This window comes from Brachyhypopomus gauderio, chromosome 16, assembly GCF_052324685.1.
Source record: "Brachyhypopomus gauderio isolate BG-103 chromosome 16, BGAUD_0.2, whole genome shotgun sequence".
Lineage (NCBI taxonomy): Eukaryota > Metazoa > Chordata > Actinopteri > Gymnotiformes > Hypopomidae > Brachyhypopomus > Brachyhypopomus gauderio.
The window spans coordinates 5,294,905-5,310,387 of record NC_135226.1 but is presented as its reverse complement, the minus strand read 5'-3'; the positions used below and the strand labels follow the sequence as shown (position 1 = coordinate 5,310,387).

Below are 15,483 nucleotides of genomic sequence, written 5' to 3'. Positions count from 1 at the left end.
ACCTACTTCCGGATTTCCTTTCACGGTTTTTCTGCAGTATTTCAAACCGCCACCAGATGGCGCGTTTACTCTTCTCCACCAGAGACCGTATATACTGTATAAGGTCTCTGTTCTCCACACATTCTTCAATTCTCCAGTTCCAATAAACGTTTTCGCCGACAGCGACAAACATTTTTTTTCTCCTGTTGATGCCTCCAATTTGCTTTCTCAAATAACTAAATCACAGGTGTCAAAGTCAAGGCCAAAGCGTCATTTTATGTGGACAGCGAGAACTTAAAAGCCAAAAAAAAAGTCAAATATGTGCCGTGACCAAAAACTACATTTCCCACAATTATGTTACCTGCGAAGTGACGGCATCTCGACACTACACGTGTATTTTCCCAACACGTGTATTTGAGAAATACAGATAATGATCCCGAGATGCCCACAGGTCCTGCCTAACGTGCACGTCTTGCGTCTGCCCGGACCTGTTGCTGCCCTCTGACGTTTTATTGACTCTTTTCAGAGTTCAGAGCGCTATCCGCTCCTCTGATCCATTGTATTTAACTATGACTTCTTTCTTTGAGTCTGTGCTATGATGGAAATGAACATTAAAGTCGACCCAGCACAACCTCCTGTGTCTACTGTATCTGTCACCCCGTTACAGACAGTGGGTTTCATAACCTAACAAATTAAAAGGATTTAAGTTATAATAGCAGAGCAACAAGCAAACATTTTTTTACATCTACGCAAATATATATGGAATATTTGTAACTTGAATAAGTAATAAATTTAACAATTAAGGATAAATAAAATAATTTTAACATTAAGGAGTAGTTACATTTATAAGTCAGCTGGATGGATCAGGGTTAAAGCTAAAGTCTGCAGGCCAGTGGAGTTTGTCACCCCTTGGCTCATCACAATGACTTCTGCTGAGCTGATAATAATTGTATTCTCCACACAGAAGCAGCACTGACATGATAGACACATAGGTGTAAGAGTTACACTGGTATGAGTGCATCAGACTCCATGGTGTTACTAGCTGGTTTCAGGGCTAAGAGCACATCCCCCCCAGGCTGAGAGTGGTACCGCAAAAATGATCTAGCAAGCAGTGGTACTGTGGTCAGGGAGAGAGTGCTGATGGAGAGGTGAAGGATGTCTAATCCAGACCTACCTGTATGGTCTATCTTCTTGCATACTTCTACGTAAGACGATTACATGCAAGCACCTACAAGCACCTGGGAGATGGTCTGGCTTGCCGGTGGATGTACTGATGCCGGGGTTGGATGTGCCATTGCCGTAAGAGGACGTGCTGATGTTAGCTCCTACCTGAGGCTCACCATCTGCACTGAAGGGACTGTGCAGAACTAGAACTACAACTATAACTATAGAACTACTTTTTGACCACAAATACGGACTTGTGCTAACGGGCCGCCCAATGGAGGATGGGTTCCCTTTTGAGTCTTGGTCCTCCCGAAGTTTCTTCCTATTCCCCACCATCATAGGGAGTTTTTCCTCACCACTGTCGCCTTTGGCTTGCTCATTAGGGATCTGGACCCATACGATTGTAAAGCTGCTTTGTGACAAGATGTGTTGTAAAAAGCGTTATATAAATACATTTGACTTTGACTTATGAGACATGCCAGCAAACGGACTGTAATCTTTAACTACAAACCTATGGGGAGTGTTAATAAAGGTGCTTTGAACTGTGTGATCAGTGTATGTTCGGTGTATGTTCAGTGTATGATCAGTGTATGATCAGTGTATGTTCAGTGTATGATCAGTGTATGTTCAGTGTATGTTCAGTGTATGATAAGTGTATGATAAGTGTATGTTCAGTGTATAAGTGTATGTTCAGTGTATGTTCAGTGTATGATAAGTGTATGATAAGTGTATGTTCAGTGTATGTTCAGTGTATGATAAGTGTATAAGTGTATGTTCAGTGTATAAGTGTATGTTCAGTGTATGTTCAGTGTATGATAAGTGTATGTTCAGTGTATGATAAGTGTATGTTCAGTGTATGTTAAGTGTATGATAAGTGTATGTTCAGTGTATGATAAGTGTATGATCAGTGTATGTTCAGTGTATGATAAGTGTATGATCAGTGCATTTTGGTATGATGTGCCAGTGAAGCTGTGTTATTCCACATAAGTAATAAACATCTCATTGTTTGTTCATTTTCTTTATTCATGATTTATGTTATGGGTGGGGTTGGAGGGAAGGCGGGGTTAGGGGTGTGGTGGGAAGGTAGGCGGGGTTAGGGGTGGGGTGGGAGGCGGGTTTAGGGGTGGGGTGGGAGGGTAGGTGGGGTGAGGGGGCTGGTCCTCACTGCTGAACTCTGCGGAGGGACTGCACCTGGGATGTCTGAGCATGTGAGCCCCACTCCCGGTAGTGTTTATATTCGCCGCCATGGCGATCACACTCCAAGATGTACTGGTATCCACGGTAGCCAGGGTACTGGTAGCAAACCCAGCTAAACAGCAGGGGAGTGAAAAAAAAGAGGTCAGAGGTCAGAGGTGTTCTTCTCAACAGGGCCTGCAAGATTGGTTTCCCCATATTAAGCCTTTTCCAAAACTAGATGTCCTTTTTGGCAGTCTCTGGTTATATCTATCATTTTATTATACAATATGAGATAAAAGAGAGTAAAATAAATCAGAGAGAGAGAGATGCAGAGGAAGAGAACTGATGGTACTCACGCTCCACATTGAACCCGCATGGATCCAACCTGGTTGTTGGGCCAGCCCATGGCCTGGAGGGAGGGGTAGTCATCGGTCATCTCCCACTGGCGACCAATGAAGTTCTCCTTCTCGTAGACAACAATCTTGGACTCCTTATGGTTCTGCACATATGAACACCGAACCAGTGGTCAGCTGTGTGCTCCATACCAACCCTGACCATGCCCCGCCTCCTGAGTCCTGTACCGCCCTACACCCTGACCATGCCCCGCCTCCTGAGTCCTGTACCGCCCTACACCCTGACCATGCCCCGCCTCCTGAGTCCTGTACCACCCTACACCCTGACCATGCCCCGCCTCCTAAGTCCTGTACCGCCCTACACCCTGACCATGCCCCGCCTCCTGAGTCCTGTACCGCCCTACACCCTGACCATGCCCCGCCTCCTGAGTCCTGTACCACCCTGACCATGCCCCGCCTCCTGAGTCCTGTACCGCCCTACACCCTGACCATGCCCCGCCTCCTGAGTCCTGTACCGCCCTACACCCTGGCCATGCCCCGCCGGGACCATGCCCCGCCTCCTGAGTCCTGTACCACCCTGACCATGCCCCGCCTCCTGAGTCCTGTACCGCCCTACACCCTGGCCATGCCCCGCCGGGACCATGCCCCGCCTCCTGAGTCCTGTACCACCCTGACCATGCCCCGCCTCCTGAGTCCTGTACCGCCCTACACCCTGACCATGCCCCGCCTCCGTCCACACCACAGGAGCGTTCCTGGTCTTTCAGGCTGTCATTTGACCAGAGCAAATATACCACAGCAGTTATAACACTCACAGCAGCGTACACTGGGCGTAAGGACGTCAGCCTCTCGACATGGTAGGCATTGCTACCGCTCCATGACTCCCAGGAAGGGTAATCTCCTCTTTCCAGGATGAACTGCTGACCACAGAAGCTGGAGTGTTCATAACCCACCCAGCTGCCAGGACACACACACACACACACACACACACACACCAGCTATCAGGCTGTACTGATGCAGTGTGAGGGTTGGTGTGGGAGGAAGAGGGTGTGTGTGTTGACAGTGCAGCGTTACTCACGCTCCACACTCTACTTTGAGGGACCGGACGTGGTTCACCCCACACCCCGTAATATTCTGGCAGGAGGAGGTGAATTCTGCACGTTTGCCCTGGAAGTGCTCCTGGTCATACACCGTGAGCTGGCCAGGACACACAGACAGGTGGTGAGACAGGTGGTGAGACAGGTGAAAGGCCCTCAGCATTGGCGTTTCATTGGCGTTTTCTGTCGTTTTGTGAATTTTTGTAGACCTTCACTCACCTTCCATGGCCCCGTTGGCAGGGGGTTAGTCTGAGCCATTGGTGCAAATATCTTGATCTGATCAACCTGAACACACATACACACATATACACACACACACAAACACACACATGTTTGAAGAGTGTGAGTTTTAAAATGTTATAACAACAGTCACTGGTTCAAATCACACAGATTTCTCAAAAGTCACTGATTTCGTATAACAGCATAAAGCAGTCAGAATAAAACCAAACAGCAAATTTCTTGTGTGCACACATTCAATGTCCATCATGTAGATCAAAGTCTTAGCAGTTCAATAATAGAAAACACTCGTGCATTAACCCCAGTGCTCCTCTTGTCAATAATTCTTTTTTGTGTATAGACGGACAGATTAATGTTCATTGCGCTGCTGTAAAATGTACAATACACAGTCCAAGGAAAGTGCGTTTGGTTGCTACGTTCGGCGTATTGCTAATCGCCCGTACGTCTTTGAGCGCTGCCTCCGTGTTACGAGCGTGTGGACCACATTTAAAATGGACTAAACAGACATAACAGTGGCTGAAAGTCTGCGGTGTGGGGCTTACCTGACCTACCCAACAAACCTGCGCGTGGAGGGGGTCCGCACACCCGTCTCCTGACCTAGAGACCTGGCCTGTATTTATACCCAGCACGCCTGCCCGGGCAGGGGGACTCGTGCCGGGCCGTGGTCAGCACTTTGCTCCAGGCAGTATTGTTCGTGTCTGAGCCGGCAGCTTTACCCAGGGCGGCCGTGGCGGGCGGGCAGACGGGCCCTGTGCCAGTACAGCTGAGTCTGTGCTCTCACACCACAGACTGGACCGGAGACGCCCCCGCCGCTATGAGCAGGGACCCCCGCTGACGGGGGCAGAGGAGGAGTCAGCGCTGCTGTCCTTGTGCTGCGGTTTGTTCTGGTTTGTTTGTGTGTTTTTAAAGCCCTTCTCACACTACCAAGCCAGATGCTATACAAAAAGGTTTTTTAATCTACCAAAAAAAAGCACAACAATGGCAAAGAATTATTCTAAAAGTCCATGTTCACAAAGAAGCTACTGTTGGCCTCTCCACACAACCCTGAGGACTTGTGCCCTCTCACTTCTAGTCCTTCATATTCACACACACACACACACACACACACACAAACACACACACACACACGCTGTCACACAAACGGACCGTCACATGTTCTCACATCCGTGTTCTGCTCCCTCCTGTGAAGGCAGGCAGACATGAGGGTGGGACAGGCTCTGAGCAGATGGACAGGGAGGACATGTCCTTTGAAGACACACACACACACACACACACACACACACACACACACACACACACACACACACTCACTCATTTGCAACACAAAGAGAATGGATTCTTTTCTTCCATTTCATTCCTACTTCGTTGACAAAGAGACCTCCCGAGTATTAGTGCTATTTCTTTGAAAGAGAACCAGATGAAGATTACGTTTGGCTTCACATTTCTTTCTAAATCACGACAGCAAAAACAAGAACAGTTCAGTTATGATCAGTTATTGAACACTTATGAATGATTCTGAACAGTTATGATCAGTTATTGAACACTTATGAATGATTCTGAACAGTTATGAACAGGTAACTGTTATGAAGAGTGACGAACAGTCGTGAATAGTTTTTAACTGTTATGAAGAGTGACGAACAGTCGTGAATAGTTTTTAACTGTTATGAAGAGTTATGAAGAGTTATGAACAGTAGTTTTTAACAGTTATGAATATTTATGAACAGTAGTTTTTAACAGTTATGAAGAGTTATGAAGAGTGTGAACAGTTTGCGCAGCAGGGGTAAGGCCTGCTGCTAGGAGCACTAGAGGGGCCTGTGTACAACATACTGAGGTCAGCACATTGTTATCAGTGCCACAGAGAGAAGGAGAGAGGGAGGGAGAGAATGGGAGAAGGACAAAGAGGGGGGAGAAAGGGTAGAGAGAGAGAGGTAGGGAGAGATAGGGAGGAAGAGGAAGGAAACAGGGAGGGAGAGAGGGAGGGAGGGAGTGAATGGGAGAGAGCAGGAGAGAGGGAGGAATAGAAAAAGTGAGGGATGGGATGGACGGGTCTGCTTTCTGCTGATGGAAGTAGGTGTGCTGGAAACAAAGCCATGAGCAGAGTCAGCAAGGGGCTGTAGAGATAAGCCCTTCCTCTACAGCCCCGCCCCCATAACTCACTCTCGTCCAATGGCGTGCCTTCACGCTGACCTAACACCACAGTGGGATACATATGGATAAATAACCCTTCCAAACGCCAGAGCGTTTCACTCTGACCTTGTCTTCTCCTCCACCTGCACACCTACAGTCCACTGCTCTGTGTCTGACTGCAGCTTTTTGGTGAGGGGGGGTTGAGGTGTGTGGGTGTTGGGGGGGGGTTGAGGTGTAAGGTGTGTTGGGGGGTTGGGGTGTGTGGGTGTTGGGGGGGTTGAGGTATACGGTGTGTTGGGGGGTTGAGATGTACTGGTGTTGGGGGGGTTGAGGTGTAAGGTGTGTTGGGGGGTTGGGGTGTGTGGGTGTTGGGGGGGTTAAGGTATATGGTGTGTTGGGGGGTTGAGATGTACTGGTGTTGGGGGGGTGAGGTGTGCGGGTGTTGGGGGGTTGAGGTGTACGGTGTGTTGGTGGGTTGAGGTATACGGTGTGTTGGGGGGGTTGAGGTGTGTGGGTGTTGGGGGGGTTGAGGTGTGCGGGTGTTGGGGGGTTGAGGTGTGTGGGTGTTGGGGGGGTTGAGGTGTGTGGGTGTTGGGGGGGTTGAGGTGTGTGGGTGTTGGGGGGTTGAGGTGTACGGTGTGTTGGGGGGGTTGAGGTGTGCGGGTGTTGGGGGGGTTGAGGTGTGTGTGTGTTGGGGGGGTTGAGGTGTGTGGGTGTTGGGGGGGTTGAGGTGTACGGTGTGTTGGGGGGTTGAGGTGTACGGTGTGTTGGGGGGGTTGAGGTGTGTGGGTGTTGGGGGGGTTGAGGTGTACGGTGTGTTGGGGGACACAAACATTTTAGAACATTTTTAGAACTAAAACGAACATTTTAGAACTATAATTTTAATCATTGCTCTCTCTCTCTCTTTCTGTTTCTCTGTCTGGTTCTCTCTCTTCTCTCATTCCCTGTATTTGTCCTTTTTCTCAGCCATGTCTCACACAGCTGTTCAGGGCAGTGTTGGGAGTCATTCGGTTGTCCCAGCACGCACGCACACGGTGAGTCAAGCGTCCACGGTTACTGTTGTAAACCATTGTAAAGGCATGCCTGAGCATTATGGGTTATTTCCCATGATTCCTGACCACTGCTCTGTGTATGACCAGATTTATCTCTTTGAGGGTGAAAACTTCCAAGGCCACATGATGGAATTAAACGGGGAGTGTCGCAATGTCAGTGAAAAGGGATTTGACCACGTCAGGTCCATCAGAGTGGAGTGTGGCCCGTAAGTGTTGAGAAGTCTACGATACTACATTATATCAGCAGAGCTGTACTGTAAGTTGAGAAGACTACTACAATGCTAATGTTTAGATTTGTCTGTTTGTTTTTATGTATTGTATAAGTGTAACGGGCAATCATGGCCTGGCGGTTAGGGAACTGGTCTTGTGACCGGAGGGTCGCAGGTTCGATTCCCAGTGGCCATGACTGAGGTGCCCCTGAGCAAGGCCCTAACCCTCAATTGCTCACTTGTATAAAAATGAGATAAAAATGTAAGTCGCTCTGGATAAGGGTGTCTGCCAAATGCCATAAATGTAAATGTAAATGTAACACCTGTCCTCTACACACCTGTCCTCTACACACCTGTTCCATGTTTCCAGTGGTCTCTCTCATGAACGACTTGCTTAAAACAATGTACATAACTGCATAAATATCAGTACATGTGGTTCATCGGTTCACATGTTTGTCTAGACAACATTTACAGGTGTGTTTACAGTGTAATGCAAATGAAAAGCATCCAGCTACCACCTGCATTTTACTCAACACCAGGTCACTCTGGAAAGAGTCCAGGAAAGGTACAACATGCACAGAGCACACCTTCCTGTACAGGACTACAGTCGTACCCATATCTGTACACGTTTGACAACGCTCCGGTTGTTTCCGGACACCTTCCTTTACAGGACTGTGGTCAGCTACAACCTTTCTTGTACGTGCAGACGTCAGACAGGAGTGTCAGGAGGTAGTACAGGCAACACTAGGTCACCCTATAGAGAAGAGGTTCCTAGTGAAGTGGTAACGTGGGTCTCTTGCATGGTCACTGGTCTCCGCCAGACAGACTTAGACAGCAACAACAGTGATGGAATGAACCTCAACGCCCTGTAGGGCAGGTTTCATCTTCCAAACCGACTCTAGATCTTTTTTTTGCGTGTGTCTTCAGCTGGGTGGGTTATGAGCAGGAGGACATGCATGGTGAGATGTTTCTGCTGGAGAGAGGAGAGTATCCCCGCTGGGACACCTGGTCCAACAGCTACCGCTGTGATCGCCTCATGTCTCTCAGACCGGTCCGCATGGTGGGTGGATCAGGTGAAGAGGAACCAGCGTCACAGTGTCACACGGATGACCATTCGTTTTATTACTGAAAGCTGCACTTTTCATAATTGCCATCTGTATTTATGCATTTGTAAGCATCCTCTAAATTGGCTGTAATTAAGCTTTGTGAGGAATATCATTAACCTGGAAAGTTAATCAGATTAGCTAAATGACCAACTGACTTCTAGAACCATTACTGGCAGATCTGTGTTTCTCTTCCTGTAGGATCCACTGGATCATAAAATCTGCCTCTGTTTCTCTTCCTGTAGGATCCACTGGATCATAAAATCTGCCTCTTCGAGAACGTCAACTTCGAAGGCCGCAAGATGGAGGTCTGTGATGAGGACGTTCCTAGCCTGTGGAGTTATGGCTTCAGAGAGGGAGTTGGAAGTATTCAGGTGACCGGAGGAACGTACGTCACCCGTTATCTAACGTTACTCCACACCATCCGTCTTCTGCGCCATTGCCCTGCTATAGTCACCAACGTATGGATGCTGTTTATAGGTGGGTTGGGTACCAGTACCCTGGTTATCGTGGATACCAGTACCTGTTTGAGCACGGTCCATTCAAGCACTGGAATGACTGGGGAGCAAGTCACCGGCAGGTCCAGTCTGTGCGGCGTGTCCTGGACATGCGGTCTCACCCCAGGGGTTGCTTCCACACCACGGCATAACAGCCAGAGCAAGACCCAGCAGCACAGCGACGGGACGGGACGGGACAGGACAGGACTGAAGAAGTTATACTTATCTCCATTGTGCAGTTTATTTCTGGGCATTAAGTTGTCACTAAATCCACTACCAATACATGAAAGATTTATATTTTTCATGAATTATATAAATACATAACAAATAATAAAAATGAATAAATAATATAACAAAATTCAATTAAATAAAATATACATACACACATACTGTACACACAACATCCGATGGCCTCAGACTCAAAGGACAGACCGACTTCTAGAGAGCGGCCCTAAACATCGTGGGGATTTTATTTCAGGGGGGTGACATCTTTACAGCAATTTCGAACAGGTCGATTCACTCCCCCTGTGCTGATCACGACAGCCCTTCTGATCTCGACAGTACTGCTCCTTTAGTGATATCATCCACCACGAGCCTGCAGCCCACAGGATCAATGCACTAGCATCCGTCCAAGCCCCTAGTTGAAGGGTTAATAGAACAAATAAATCACTCTCGGTTTCAAAAGTTTCTTCATATTTTGATAGATGACAAACCTTCATTAGTTTTGCTCACATCTGAAATTTGGTATTTTATTTAACCGTAGTTATATTTAAATTAGACTGAATTCTTTCATTATTATGAATTCCAAACCACCACCTGTCAACTGATGGACAAGAAGAGTTCTATTCAAAATCGATATCAATCTCACATTGTCCTTTCAGGACAGATCTCCCAGTTACTTAGACGTGTCCAGGAAGGTCAGGACGATTGTCATAGTGACCTGCAAATACCAAGACTTCCTTTAAGAATGGACACATTTTTGGTCTCCTTCAGCTCGGGTCAAGAAGCCGTCTTCATCAAAGCGCTCTGGAAAACAACTGGAAGATTATTCCTGTGTCCGACCTCAGTATAGCGCAGCAGCACTCTTTATCTAGTGTGTTTTTTAGTTTTACTTCTTTCTTCTGTTTGCAAAATATATAGAAAATTGAATGAATTATTTTTGTTGAAGTACCGTTTTCTACCTGTTAGGGTGACTATATTTATATTTGGGAAAACCAGGACACCTTGGAGCGGCGGAGGGGGGGGGGGGGGTGCGACACATATACTGTGACATGCACTCATTTAACACAGGCCCATGTAATCCTACAATAACATGATTTAGAGTTGGTTTATGAAAAATTGTTTTCAGTAAAAGTCAACAACAAAAACTCCAATAACAAATGAAATAGTCCAATGAAAGTAATTTAAAAACCAGGATATTTCCTCACTTAAAAAAAAACGGGAGCTGCGTAAAAAGCGGGTGATAACGCTTTTTTTTTAATTGATTAAAATAACTTTAATTGAAACTTTATTAGATGTAAAAGAGCTTTATTGTCAATGCTTCTGTATATTTGCTTAGTTCCACCTGCACACTGAGGCAGTACACACAGTGTTTCGTAGACCCTGTCATGTTTTTAGCAATTGGCTGCGATGGAAATGCATTTGGAGTGACGAGAGAGTGGGAGGTTGTGGCTTCAGGATGCAAAGCAAGAAAGGGCTGTTGAAACAAGGCTTGTTAGCTGAAGTCCAGGTCTGAATCGCATGAAGAGGAGGATTGTTTAGAAGGCTTGGCTCTTCTTGGCACTGTTACCTGCTTTCAGCTAAATAAGGTAACAGGAAAAGTCCTGGGGCTGAACTTTCAACAAGGTGAAATAATATTTAATTCAGAAAACCAGAGCTGAAATGTATGTGAATCATTACACTCAGTCCCAGGCTGTATGTTTAGCTCATGGGGAAGGACCCTGTTCTGAGTTGGACCAGTTTGAGGGCCCTGTTCTGAGTCAGGCTGGTTTGAGGTCCATCTCCCAAATACCACATGCTCACACTAAGAGCTCTGATATTGTTAAACACATCTCCACAGTTTTAGAAAACTCAGTATCTTGTTTGCCATTAATGACCAAGATCTTTAGGCTACCATTATGATTATAACATACAACAAATGATGAATTTCATCCCAGAGCAGGAATTCATTTATTATTAAATAAGGCTGAATGAAGTATATTTTGTCTTAACCTTCTTCAAATAGGAATGTTTAACCAGTATAAGTCATTTGTTTGATGTAAAAAAAAAAGCTACTTGCTTTTTTATAAAGAGTGCTAATGTTTTATTTTCTTCAATGGAATCGGTATGAGATACATGTATTAGGACACTGGCATGAAATATTCTGTGGTGATGACAGACAAGGCTTCACACTGTCTGTGAGCAGAGTGAATGCCAGATCACACCTGCAGGTTACTTCCTGTTGTGAACTCATGAACAGTCACGTGATCAGCCAAAAAGCAAACAACACAGGTGCTGCTTTAATTGTTGGACCCTATGTCCTGACCAATCACAGCCATCCGTCACACGTGGCTCCGAGAGTGAACAGAGAGCACCTGTTCGCACGCAGGTCTAAAAGTGAATCAGATCACAGTGCCATTTTCTTCTGCAACAGCATTCAATGCATTTATTAGACCAACCCAAGAAAGACCATAGAAGCTCTGACTGATCCATATAATAAGTGTCCATATTTTTGCTCAGTCTATCGATTGGCCGAAGCATGTGCACAGTAGGTGGAGCTGAATTAATAGATGCTGGTAACATTTCATCCATCTCTAAATTTGGAATGTGAACAGGCCAATAATTCACCATTGAAATCAACACCCGAGGAGGCTAAAACACGCCTTCTGCTCATGTCACAGTTACCATAGTTACGGTGTTACGTCCACAACAGTTGTCATGGCTATTGATGATGTTTGGATACATGAGTGTGTTTTAAGACCAGACCTCACTGAACAGAAGAGTAAACTAAACCAGGAGCTCCGACCACTCTTGGTGGGGAGAATTGCTCGTTCCCTCATAACATGGTGCTTCAACATCAGGGGATACAAATTGCACAGAACTGTCCTTTGGAAATAGAGCACACATTGTGAAAGCACATTTTGAAAGCACAATCTTCAGCAGCTATTGTGCTGTAATGATCTAACCTTTTAGGTCATCGCAGTTTTGTGTGCTATGCCCCATTTAGCTCCGATTTCCAATGGCAAATGTGACCAACCTTGACTGTGTCATAATGATGCCATTCAGATGTCATAATGATGCCATTCAGATGTCATAATGATGTCATTCGGAGATTCTGCAACTTTCGCTACCACCAATCACTGTAGAGCTCAGAATGATTGCAACAGCAATCTTTATGTTCACACTAAAACTTGTTGGTAGGATGTTTGTTGTGTATACTCCAAAATGTTCAATTCCTAAAGATGAGCTCAAGTAATTCTACTAGATTTTGCTCTGGTGTCTAAAGCCATAAAACGTATATGTGTTAACCCAGGACATCATAGCCAATGTGCTGGAGCTTCAGTCTGGCCTGGCTGTTTCAGAAGGCACTCCAAGCACTCAATACACGTGCACACGTGCCCACGTGCACACTCAGAGAGAAGGTTCACGTGTATGGATCCTAAATGTACAGTAAACTATAGGTAGATGAGGAATGGGAGGATTCACAGTGTTTTATGTGCTGTGAAAGTGCAGAAATGTGGGTCTTCTCCAGGCTGCAGAGCGTCTGAAACGCTTCTGCTAGCCTGCTTATCTTCTCACTGCTTATCAGTGATGCAGGTGTGAGTCTGGTTAGATGTGTCTGATAAGGTGCATAAGAACTGAGTTACACAGTGGCTCAAACTGGTGGTTTGTTATGAATGCATTTATCTGAGCAGATGGATCTTGCACTGGAACACTCTAAATGTATTCGTATTCTTCATTTTCAGTGCCAAATTTTTAAGTGCTTGAAGGATTAAAAAGGTTTAGATAATGGGACAGTCATGTTAATGTCATGATTCCAAGCCTATTCAACAGATCCAACAGCACTGTTCAGTAGAGACGTGGAGAGAGTTCAGGTGCAGTGGGTTCAGATGCAGTGGATTCATATGCAGTGGATTCAGATGCAGTGGGTTCAGGTGATGTGCCCATACACAGCTTTAATCTCCTGTGAATGTTAGGAGCTGAATCGGTACTCACTGGTGCTTTGGGTGATACTATTGGTGACATCGCAATAAAATGCAGGAAGTTTCACATCGAAGAAGTTTCATGTTGTGGAGGGACTCATGTCGAGGAGGTCGTCGAGGAGGTCTCACATTGAGGAGGTCTCACGTCGAGGAGGTCTCACGTCAAGGAGGTCTCACGTCAAGGAGGTCTCACATCGAGGAGGTCTCACGTCAAGGAGGTCTCACGTCAAGGATGTCTCACGTCAAAGAGGTCTCACTTCGATGAGGTCTGACATTAAGCTTTTCGTGTAGTTCAACATTCGTTTTCCATAAGCTCCAGCACTCAACAAGGTATCATTTCAGTTAGATGGTTTTTAAAGAGAGGAGGCTAGGGCACTTGACAGCCCTGTCCACGATGCATCAAACAGGCCTGTCGGGAAGTGCACAGGTGGGGAGTAGCCTCAATCATCCACAATAAAGGGCCTGTTTAAAGCGCTGGGCTTAAACAGATGCATGGCCTGCCTCGCTCACCCCAGAGGCTGAAGGCCTATAAATATCTGAAGTGATTGTCTAGGGCCTGGTTAGTCTCTCAGAAGACTTAACAGTGATTCATTACCGAGCACGGAGAATCACAGGTAAATCTCAATGCAGCCGGCCCCTGGAGTTTCACTGGCACGGCTGGAGTGTTGTTACAGAGCACTGCTTCATATCCCCACACCATCCCCAGCTGTCTACCTGTGATGGTTAAATAAGCCTGTTAGGCATAATCCTGCCTACAGGGCGGCACTCACAGGCCACTCACACCCACCTCTCCTAAGGGCATGTACACCTGGCAGTCAACCATCTGTGCACAGCCTACTAGATTATATGTGAGCTGGTGTAGACTGGGCTGTGTTGCTATGTCTCCAGTGTGGAGAGGTGAGAATAAGGGTAAATATGGAGTTATTTATGGTTATTTGTATTTATATATATGTCATAGTATAAATATTGTCCATTAAATGCTAAAAATACACAAAATTATAATTTGTTTATGTAGTTATCTATATCTGTAGCTGTATGTTGTACTGCTAATTGTCCATCTTAATGTGTTGTGTAACTCTGTTAATATTACACGCATCTATGTGAAAATGCAATAGTAACACCATGGTAACACCAAGTCAATACCAGGGTAAAAACATGATCTGGGAGTTCATTAAGTGTTTTTAATTCTAATTACAATTTTGAATTCAAAACACAAAACTGTTCACGAGTACTAAACTAAATTAAAGTATCTAACTGTGCTCATTTGACACCTGACACTGAGAGACACGTCAACCTATTGTTCCACGATAAAATAATCAGAAAGGTGTCTGGTCTTTGTTGTGGTCTCATGGTCTGCTCCTCACAGATTAGGGCAGTGTATGGGTATGTTTGTCTGAAGTTGACCTTGAGTCTCAGAGACCTTACACGTCACCTGGCCAAAGATCTACTGTTTCCTGTGTCTTATGTTGGGATTAATGTTCACAGATTACCAGTGCAGTCCAGAAGACAATGTGCACAAGATCAACTTCACCAGGTTCAAGATCCGTGATATGGAGACAGGGACGGTCCTTTTTGACATCATCAAGCCTCCTCTTCCAGGTGAGACACCCACCTCCCCCTCCATCCACTGAGCTCCTCCTCCTACAGGTGAGACCACACCCACCCACCACTGCCCCTCCTCAACCTGTCATTCTCTTCACAAGAGCACGTCAGACGCCAGAGCTGAGATGCCTCCCACCTTCTCCCTGACAGATGACAGATGTGATCTCGACCCGAATGCTGGACGCTTTGTGCGTTACCAGATCACACCGGCCTTCCTGAAACTTCAGCAGCTCGGAGCCACGTAAATGCAGAGTACTGATGCACTGCAGTACAGTGGAACGTTTCTGTGGTTGTGGTAGTGGAGTAGGGCCAAAAACACTTCACACTGGTCTGCACAACACAGCTGGCTTTAGCTTTACGACAGGCCCTTGTGTGTGTGTGAGTGTGTGTGTGTGTGTGTGTGTGTGTGTGGTGCTATACCTGTGCAGGGTGGAGTTCACCATAGGAGATGTCCCCATCAGCAGACTCCATATGGTAGAGAGGCACTACTTCCACGGGTAGCTGCTCAAGACCTTTAACTTCGAGTTTGGCTTCTGCATCTCCAACCACACGAACACCTGTGAGCACGTCTACGATCTCCCGCCCCTCCCGGAGCAGATCGGTAAGCCCCCACACCTGCACTAATCGGATTAACTTTGATTTATCTCAGTCACATATAATCAGCAACAAAGGACCCACATGGTCTTTTTGCTTTCTTAATTCCTGTTTT

The 15,483-nt window shown here is 46.2% G+C and overlaps 3 protein-coding genes across 4 annotated transcripts in view; 2 read left to right on the top strand and 1 right to left on the bottom strand.

Moving 5' to 3' along the window:
- Positions 1-2,262: 2,262 nt before the first annotated feature.
- Positions 2,263-4,870, bottom strand: cryba1a (crystallin, beta A1a). 2 transcript variants are annotated; one of them, XM_076977158.1, is made up of 6 exons: positions 4,546-4,870; positions 3,986-4,051; positions 3,748-3,866; positions 3,485-3,626; positions 2,676-2,818; positions 2,263-2,452 (listed from the first exon to the last, which is right to left on the bottom strand). In XM_076977158.1, exons 2-6 carry the CDS (start codon positions 4,022-4,024, stop codon positions 2,305-2,307), a joined length of 591 nt encoding a protein of 196 aa, XP_076833273.1. In that variant the 5' UTR covers positions 4,025-4,051; positions 4,546-4,870; the 3' UTR covers positions 2,263-2,304. The 2 variants fall into 2 exon arrangements, with proteins under 2 accessions (XP_076833273.1, XP_076833274.1); XM_076977159.1 differs by having other exon boundaries at positions 4,555-4,870.
- A 1,388-nt stretch (positions 4,871-6,258) lies between these two features.
- On the top strand, positions 6,259-10,076 carry crybb1l3 (crystallin, beta B1, like 3). The gene is made up of 6 exons (XM_076977157.1): positions 6,259-6,319; positions 7,097-7,164; positions 7,270-7,388; positions 8,319-8,451; positions 8,740-8,882; positions 8,975-10,076. Exons 2-6 carry the CDS (start codon positions 7,099-7,101, stop codon positions 9,141-9,143), a joined length of 630 nt encoding a protein of 209 aa, XP_076833272.1. The 5' UTR covers positions 6,259-6,319; positions 7,097-7,098; the 3' UTR covers positions 9,144-10,076.
- Positions 10,077-14,662: 4,586 nt separating this feature from the next.
- unc119a1 (unc-119 lipid binding chaperone a1) overlaps positions 14,663-15,483 on the top strand; it is a 1,472-nt gene continuing 651 nt past the window's right edge. The window contains 3 exon segments of the mRNA XM_076977269.1: positions 14,663-14,771; positions 14,925-15,015; positions 15,203-15,375. Coding sequence (XP_076833384.1) covers positions 14,723-14,771; positions 14,925-15,015; positions 15,203-15,375 — 313 coding nt within the window. The 5' untranslated portion in view covers positions 14,663-14,722.